This window comes from Chiloscyllium plagiosum, chromosome 3 (assembly GCF_004010195.1).
Source record: "Chiloscyllium plagiosum isolate BGI_BamShark_2017 chromosome 3, ASM401019v2, whole genome shotgun sequence".
Lineage (NCBI taxonomy): Eukaryota > Metazoa > Chordata > Chondrichthyes > Orectolobiformes > Hemiscylliidae > Chiloscyllium > Chiloscyllium plagiosum.
The window spans coordinates 103083607-103093083 of record NC_057712.1 but is presented as its reverse complement, the minus strand read 5'-3'; the positions used below and the strand labels follow the sequence as shown (position 1 = coordinate 103093083).

Here is a 9477-nt window from a genome sequence, read left to right as displayed (position 1 = left end):
GTTTTACCAGGATGTTGCCTGGTATGGTAGAGAGATCGTATGAGGCAGGGCTGAGGCACTTGGGGTTGTTTTCATTGGAGAAAAGAAGGTTTAGGGGTGACTTGATAGAGGTGTACAAGATGATTAGGGGTTTAGATAGGGTTGACCATGAGAAACTTTTTCCACGTATGGAGTCAGCTATTACGAGGGGGCACAGCTTTAAATTAAGGGGTGCTAGGTATAGGACAGATGTTAGGGGTAGGTTCTTTACTCAGTGAGTCATGAGTTCATGGAATTCTCTGCCAGTAGCAGTGGTTTAGATAGGGTTGACCATGAGAAACTTTTTCCACGTATGGAGTCAGCTATTACGAGGGGGCACAGCTTTAAATTAAGGGGTGCTAGGTATAGGACAGATGTTAGGGGTAGGTTCTTTACTCAGTGAGTCATGAGTTCATGGAATTCTCTGCCAGTAGCAGTGGTGGACTCTCCCTCTTTATGGGCATTTAAGCGGGCATTGGATAGGCATATGGAGGATAGTGGGCTGGTGTAGGTTAGGTGGGCTTGGATCAGCGCAACATCGAGGGCCAAAGGGACTGTACTGCGCTGTATTCTTCTATGTTCTATGTTCTATGTTCTATGACTTCTGGCTGGGAAATCTTCCGAACAGGGAGGAAACAAGCATCCTGGAATCACACTGATAGCTCCTAACTTGCATTGTGACCAACTTGCTGAATGTGCTGTTAACATAGTTCTCCCCATTATGGATCCAACACATTCACTGTAGCTGCTGATTGAACTCTGAAATCTAAAGTTGAAGCTTGTGGAGTCTGTGGCAAATACTGCACATAGGCACATCTAGATCATTAGTAACATCCACAATTCCTACATGTCACAGATGAGCATTCTGTTTGGCCGAGCTGCCCAGTCAAACTTGATCCTTAAACTTACATGTTAAATTTGTTTTAATTTTAAAAGTTTTTTTTTTCAAAAAAACCAGAACTTTAATCTCTCTATAGTTAACAATACAAGAATAATAGAAAGAAGAAATGTTTCACCTTTACTCAAACCTGCTTCCTGTCATGTGCCTGTAACTCTGCTGTTCTCTCTCTCTGCGCTGTTTGATCTGGGGTCAACTTTCTCTCATGTTTATTTATCTGGTACAGTCATTTTCTTTGCTGTGTTTTATCTAGTGTCCACTCTCCCTCTCTCATGATATTTTATCTAGTGCGCACACTCTGCCTCTCTTTGCAACATTTTATCTGACATTTCATCTCTCTCATTGCTTTATCTGGTGTCCATTCTCAAAATTCTTTATCTGGGGTCTGTAGATCCAGATAAGACAGTACGTCATCCATCTCACCATTAAGAAAATCTCAGTTTTACTTTTGAATGGGACAAAATGACTATGATTAGGCACAACAAGACAGACAAATTTGTTTCTGAAAGCTCTAATGTAAACTTTTAGTATGAGGAGGTAAGCAATCTAATATAAATATTCCAGTTTATATAAGTTATTCACTGAAAACATTATAGCTACTGATGAGCAAATCAGAAACAAAAGAATTACTTTTTAGGTACATATAGGAATTCTCTTCAAGAGTCTTTACAGTATGAAATAAGTTAATCATTTGAGAAGTTACATTAACACATGAACATATTGAAGACTACTGGAGAAAAGCCAGCAGTGAGAGCTGCCAGTCAGAAGCATGTAATCTCAAGCTTAACAGTGCTTTGGAGAAGGGTCTGACTGCTACCGAAATGACAACAATCCAATGACCAAGGTATCATGAAAGTACATTTTCAGAGTTGGTTTGATTTCTGGGACCGGAGACATAGGTAAGTTTTCAGGGTGGATTGGTTATTGCTTTTGTAAATGTGGTCAATCAAGGAGTTTTGCACGTTATATTTGGATGTTACATATTGCACATTATATTGTGTAATATGTAACACCCAAATATAATCTTAAACCTAGGATTCTGAAGCACTTGTTCAGTGCAGAATCTATGGCAACAGCTGTAAAATAGGCTATAATTTGAAACTGTCTGATACAAAATAAAGAAAAAATAGTTAAGCATTGCAGTGGAAGCTCCCTGAATGACATTGTCTAACATACCTTTTTATTGTCTCCTTAGATTTACAGTTGAATATATCCTCTCAGAGCCTCACCCCGAATGGAGAGGGAAACGGGGAAAGATTGAGATGTCCCTTTGTTCAGAATTTTTGACAGGGCGGACTGAAGAGTTGAAAACACTTTTGTGTATTTGTGGTCCAACTTCCTTCACTGAGCAAGCTGTTGGGTATGTACTGTGGTACTCGGTTCATCTAGGATGATATTCTGCTCCTTCAAAATCAGATTTCCATAATCAAATTTAACTTCCAACTTAATGCTTCTGTTATCTTTTCTTTGCTGTTGATTCTGTTACCCTCTTTGAAAACTGTCTCATCCTGATCTCTGCAGCCTACGCGTGTCTTTCATCCTATGTTCCCATTTTGTAATATCGCTTTCCTCTATTCCTACCTTGGCCCATCTGTCACAGAAATCTATACCTGTGCCTTTGTCAGACTTGACTATTCCAGTCATAAAGCTGAAATCCTTGGAGAAACCAACAGGTCTGACAGCATGTGTGAAGAGATAACAGAGTTAACGTTTCGAGTTCAGTGACCTTTCTGCAGGAGGGTCATTGGACTCAAAATGTTTTAGATTAGATTACTTACAGTGTGGAAACAGGCCCTTTGTCCCAACAAGTCCACACTGACCCTCCAAAGAGCAACCCACTCATACCCATTCCCCTACATTTACCCCTTTGAAATAACTTTTTTAAGAAATTTTTTTATTAGATTACTTACAGTGTGGAAACAGGCCCTTCGGCCCAACAGGTCCACACCGACCCACTGAAGCGCAACCCACCCATAACCCTACATTTACCCCTTATCTAACACTACGGGCAATTTAGCATGGCCAATTCACCTGACCTGCACATTTTTGGACTGTGGGAGGAAACCGGAGCACCTGGAGAAAACCCACGCAGACACAGGGAGAATGTGCAAACTCCACACAGTCAGTCACCTGAGGTGGGAATTGAACCCAGGTCTCTGGCACTGTGAGGCAGCAGTGCTAAGCACTGTGCCACCATGCCACCCCTACTGTGCACCGTGCCGCCCATTTAGATTACTTACAGTGAGGAAACTTTGTTTTTGCGTCACAGATGCTGCCAACCTGCTGAGTTTCTCTAGGGGCTTTGGTTTTTGTTTGTTTCATATCTTCAGAATCCACGATTTTGTTTTATTTGACTATTCCAATTCTATTCAACAAGCCTCTCATTCAAACTTCAACTCATCCAAATCATTGCTGTCTATATCCTGTCTAGCAACACATCCTACTAGACTGTCCCTCCTGTTTTTGCAGGTCTGTATTGATTGCCAGTCACTCAACATCTCGATTTAGCACAGCCTGATTTTTAGGAGCTGCTGTCAAAGATTTTCAGTTTTGTGTCAGGTACACAGAGACTGGAAAAGGATCACAATTATTTTGTTAGCTGTATTTTCTTTAAATTTTAAAATTTGGTTTAAAACATGGTTACTGATTAAATTATTTTTTTATTTCAAAAATATACTTTACTCATAAAAATGTTTACATACATAGCCACTAAAACAGTTGGTTTTGTTGTGAAGAAAAACACTTTTACTCTATCCAACAAACAAATCAAAGGCATTTCTTAATTATGCAATACTATGTTTACATGCATTTGAAGATAGTAGCATACTTGTTTAGCTTAGCCACTGAGTTCTTGAATATGACCCAGTCGGTCGATCTGAGCAGTCCCATCGAAGCCCTTTCATTGCCTCAGACTGACACTGCACTCATTTTTGAACTGAGTCTTTAGATTAGATTAGATTACTTTTTTTTAGAATAGATTAGATTAGATTACTTACAGTGTGGAAACAGGCCCTTTGGCCCCACAAGTCCACATCGACCCGCCGAAGCGTAACCCACCCATACCCCTACATTTACCCCTTTACCTAACACTACGGGCAATTTAGCATGGCCAATTCACCTGACTTGCACATCTTTGGACTGTGGGAGGAAACCGGAGCCCCCGGAGGAAACCCACGCAGACACGGGGAGAACGTGCAAACTCCACACAGTCAGTCGCCTGAGTCGGGAATTGAACCCGGGTCTCTGGCGCTGCGAGGCAGCAGTGCTAACCACTGTGCCACCGTGCCGAGTCCTCCCAATTCAATTTCTGCTTGTAAGCCAGAAGGAGGAGCACAGCATTGTGATCTGATTTTCCAAAATTCAGGCAGTGGATGGCGTGTAGGTATCTTTGATAGTCGGGGGGCAATGGTCAAGGACATTCAGACCTCTGGTGGGATGGAAGATGTGTTGATGGTATTTTGGAAGCACGTCCTTAAGGTTGGCCTAGTTGAGGTCACAAGCAATGATGAACAAGGCCTCTGGGTACCATGTCAAGAATGTTGTATACTTTGTCAAGTGCACTCTTCACTTCCACATAGGGTGGGATGTAGCCCGCTGGCAGGATAACAGAGGTGAATATACGTGGTAGGTAGTAGGAACGGCACTTTACTGTAGGATATTCTAAGTCAGGGACAGTAACTTAAAAGGTCGCCATGTCTGAGTACCAGGAGGTGTTGATCAGGAAGCAGGTCCCACCGCTCCTTGCCTTACCAAAGGACGCTGAGCAGTCCATTCGCTGAACTGAGAAAACCTCAGGTTGTAAGGCACAGTCTGGTGTAGCAGCAGTGAGCCAGGTCTCTGTAAAACAGATTACACAGCAGTCTCTTAATTCCTTTGGAAGGTGAGTCTAGCTTTGAGTTCATACAAATTGTTTTCAATGGCTTGGACATTTGCTAGGTGTATGCTGAGGAGGGGGGTCCTAAAAGCCTGAAGTTCCAGTCTCACCCAAAATCTAGCGTATCTCCCACTTTACCTGGATAAGTGTGTGTGCTCCTGATGGCGTACTGGGTACGAGTCGCAGCCTTGAGTATTCTGGGGAGTCTTGTGCTGAGTTCGGTTAGGCCTCATCGATGTTGGGTCATCATGCAGACAGGTCTTGTTCCTGCGCTGGTCAGACCTCGATTCCAGGTGTCCACGAGGTGGTCAGGCTTGCGGGAATCAGGAGGCCCTAAATTTCTTCGGGTTTGTTGTTCAAGCTTCGTTGGTAGTTGAGCCTCGTTGGTCATAGAAACTTTAAACCTGAAAGTAGATTTAAGATAACATTGTTAGTAATTCTGATTAACTACGAATTGAGGTTTAGAAGAGCAGAATGATTAGAAGATAAGTATGAATAAAATCTGCTGTAAACAGCCCACAGAATTTTGCCACACTCTGGCACCAACTTGGAAAGATAGATGGGTTCAAGCAGCAGTGAAGGAACAGTGATGTAGTTCAAATCAGCATTGTGCGGCGTGGAAGGAAGCTTAGCAGGTACTGGTGTGAGTGTTCCTTTGCCTTTGCTTTCCTTGTTGACTTGGTGGTTGTAGGTTTTGGGAGATGATATAGAAACATTGAGCTACTGCAACATACCTTGTATATGGTGTACTAACTGCTGCCAGTATTCTTTAGTGGTAAAGGGAATGAATTATTAAATTGTCAGATGGGATACTAATCAAGCAGAATGATTTGTTTTGGATTATGTCAAGCTTGATATTTGTTCAAGCTACTCACATCTAGGCAACCAGAGTAGGTTGCTTGGATGTGTTGAGTAGAGTTTGGAGAGTAAAGAGATGAATACTCGCTGCAGAATTCCCAGCCTCTGACCTGTTCTTGTAGCCACAGTGTTTATAGTCCAGTTCAGTTTCTGCTCAATGGTAACCCCCAGGATATTGTTAGTTGGGGATTCAATGATGGTAATGCCATTAAGAATAAAGGATTTAAAATTTGCTGCTGGGAGTGGTTATTGCCTTTGCGATGCTTAATTATAAGTTTTCCACGTTGCCTATAATCGTGCTGAAAATAATTAGGTTAACCTTATTAGGTTAATAAGGTTACTTATATTATTAAATACAACTGTAAATTGCTCTTTAGCAAATTGTACATGCCTTAAATTCATTTAGATGGAATCAGTTCCCAGTTTTCACTCTATCTCAAAAAAAAAGTCTCAGGCCATATTTTTAACTGACTTCTTACGGCACTCCTCTTCTGAGAGAATGTTGGTCAGTCATCACTTTTCATCTCTGTTTCTATGTTTTAACATACCTTTCCTAGCTTGACCAGGCAAAAGGTCATAAGCTTGTCAACAATTAACATTCCTCAATCTTAATGTGAAATTCTTTCACAGTCAATATTGATCCAACTTTCTGAAAGTTCACTGCTTCTTGCAAGTCAAGCCTTGTAGACAAAATAAAATACAATAATCATAAACCTACACTCACTGGATCCAAATTCTGGAACTCCCCAGTAGTATATCAGCAACTAACTGACTAGTGGTTCAAAAAGGCAGCTCATCACAACCCTGTCAAGGGACACCCACATCCCATGGAGGATTTTGTAAAAAGGCATTTGTATGGATTTGGTCGATTTTGTCTCCTCTTCCCTGTTAGGGTTCCTGAAGCTTGAAATCTAGCCTACAGGATTTTAAAAGGAAAAGGGCAAACATGTCTGCAGTGAGCTTTAAGTTGGAGCAGCTTTGGATCAGAGTTTGAGCTAGAGGCTGAACTATAGGCACTACAATTCATCAGGGAAAGGAAGAACACACTTGTATTTTTTTGTATCAGGAGGCAGTGACATCACATAGGATAAGATCTTTTGATTTGGCAGGGTTCAGGGATAGGAGGATGCCATTGTAAATGGGGCGAGTAAGGGGACCCAGAGGGCAGGAGCATAGGAACTTCAGCCTTTCTGATTGTCCAACAAGTCCGAAGTTTTTCCATCATGTTTGGACAACATGGTGGAATAGCTACCTAAGAGATGGAGGGAGGGATGCAAAAAGCAGTAGTAGAGGACAGTATAGTCAGGGAAATTGACCCTTTTCCAGGGCAAAGAAGTCACCAGGATTTGAGTATTCTGCTCAGGACTGCAGGGATTCAATTGTTGTGGTAAATAATCGTTTCTAAAAACATTGCCAAGACAAAATGAGGAGATTCCACAAACTCCGTATGATGAGTTAGGCATCAAATTAAGAAGCAGAACCTCAAAACTCATAATCTATGGATTATGAACTAAACCATGTACAAATTGAGACTGACAAATTCAGACTAGAGAGAAACAAGTTCTGGTTTGAGAGTCTCTTGCAGCAATACTGGGGAAAGTATTATCTGTACCATTGGGACGGTCTATACCTAAACTGTTTTGGGGCCCGTGTTCTTCCGATTCGTAAAATTAGTGAAGTAGAGAGGATTTTATGCTAAATAATGGGAGCAAGGAATCAAATTTGGGCAGATGTCATAAATTAAAGTGACAAGCAGCATACCCATTTTTTTTTTCCCTTTCTGAGGTCAGTGCACAGTAGCAACTTCCAGAATTAGAAGTCAATGCTGTGAATGGCAGTTCTGAGAAAGTGTGCCAGACTAATACCTGGAAATGGGCAGTTTCTCCAGCGAGGAAAGTTTGGACAGATGAGGTTTGTGTCTACTGAAGTTCAGAAGAGTAAGAGCTACCCTGATTGAAATACATAAAATCCTGACAGTTATCTTGGCAGGGTAGATGAGGATGTTTTTCCGGAAGAACCTGAAGAGGGTGCACTGCTTAAAAATAGTGGGTTGCTCATTTAAAACAAAGATAAGGCGATTTTCCTTCTCCCAATACATCATAAAGTCTTTGGAATTTTCTCTCAATGAAAAGATGGTGGAAGCGTAGTTCTTGGCTGTTTTTAAAAGTAGAAATCGTTGGATCCTTGACAATCAAGGGATGAAGGTGGAATTATGATTATGCTTCAATCTGCCACGATTTTGTTGAATGGCAAAACAGGCTGGAGGGGTTAAATGGATTCGCCTGCTCCTTGTTCAAAAGCTCATATATGTTTATCTAAAATAGAGCCTGCAGTTTCGTTCAGATCCTGATCAGATTGTCTACTGTTCACATCTCATTTTGTTTAAAAACGCTTTATTCTTGTCCTAAATAATTTATACCTTGTCTCCTTTATAGTGGAATGTTATATTCATACTTAAGCCTTGTAAATCTTATCAGTGGTTTACCTCTAGTCTGGCATTAGAGATAAGAAGCTTTTCAGAGAGTTAGTTACTTGGAATTCCTATTCTTTTTAAAATCAGGTGATAAATTCAGCATCCCTCAACTTCTAATAATACCATTCACCTGATCTCTTCTGTTTGTACAGTGTTAGCTATTCTATATTATTATGGGGAGCAATTTATGTATTATCTCTATTATAATGTTGTCCCGAGACACAGAGCTCAATACTAAAACAATGTTTTCTGAATAGAACAGTGCTCCACTCTCTCAGTGGTTTCAACAGAGATGCTAGAATGCTATTGCCAGTTTATGATATTGATTATTCCAATGCTAGAATATTCATTAATTGTTGTTACATTTTATTTCTCCTACAGTTTCTTCAAACAGTTAGGATTTAACAATGAAGAGATTCATGCTTTCAGTGGCTAACCTCCAAGAATATCAGCAACAGTTTTAGAATGGTAAAAAGTCAATTTTGATGCAAATAAAAACCTGCTGAGCAGGTTCTGTTAAGTTATTAAAATATTATTGGCACACGGCACTATGCATAACTCCTGCCTTAGTTTTGGTTTGTGTGCTGTATTTGATATAATTATTGTAAATGCATTAACTTTTTTTTAAAAAGAACTTGCACTGTAATTTATACCCATGAGGACAATGTTTGGTATTTTGAAAGGCTTACATTTTTTGCCCTGTATTGTGTTAAACGTGCAAGGAGATTTTTATTAATGGTGCCTCCAGTAACTGAAGACTAATAGGATGCAATATGATGCAGTATTCTGTGACCTCAGACAGATTTCTACTGTATTTTGGAAACAATAACTACTGACAAGTAGGTTATATTTTACAGAAGATTTATATTGGAATGTTCCCAACTGAACCTGGACTGTGCACTGATATCCAAATCTTGTATTGCAAGCTGTATAAAGTATCTCTCAAGTGACCTATTCAAATACATTATTTCTTGAAAAATTATAATTTGAAAACTTTACTTAAACCTCAATAAAATACTTATGCAAACCTGAACAGAGTTGCACATTCTTTCCAACAGTGTCACATTGGAGGGATGTCAGCCTGATGCAGCGACATCAGACCAGTTGTATTAAAATATCTTGGAATAGAATGGCATAGCATGGTTTGACATTTCCCAATCTGACAAGTTAACTTTTTAATTTTGGCTCTGCCCACAAAAGTGAATGTCATGATTTGAGGCTGAAAAAATAATTTCTCAGAACAAAACAAAAAACTTCATTGAAGGAAATTATACAGTTGGCAACTAAATTCTAAGACCAATTGGATCAAAAATTAGAAAACAAATGATATTTTAAAAAAGTGTAACTTAAAAACAG

At 40.0% G+C, this 9477-nt stretch overlaps 1 protein-coding gene across 3 annotated transcripts in view; it reads left to right on the top strand.

Moving 5' to 3' along the window:
* Positions 1–9154, top strand: part of LOC122548401 (cytochrome b5 reductase 4) — a 106789-nt gene extending 97635 nt beyond the window's left edge. For all 3 annotated transcript variants that reach the window (XM_043687003.1, XM_043687000.1, XM_043687002.1), the window contains 2 exons: positions 2112–2276; positions 8503–9154. In XM_043687003.1, coding sequence (XP_043542938.1) covers positions 2112–2276; positions 8503–8557 — 220 coding nt within the window. In that variant the 3' untranslated portion in view covers positions 8558–9154. The remainder of the gene's footprint in view (positions 1–2111; positions 2277–8502) is intronic.
* Positions 9155–9477: the final 323 nt, after the last annotated feature.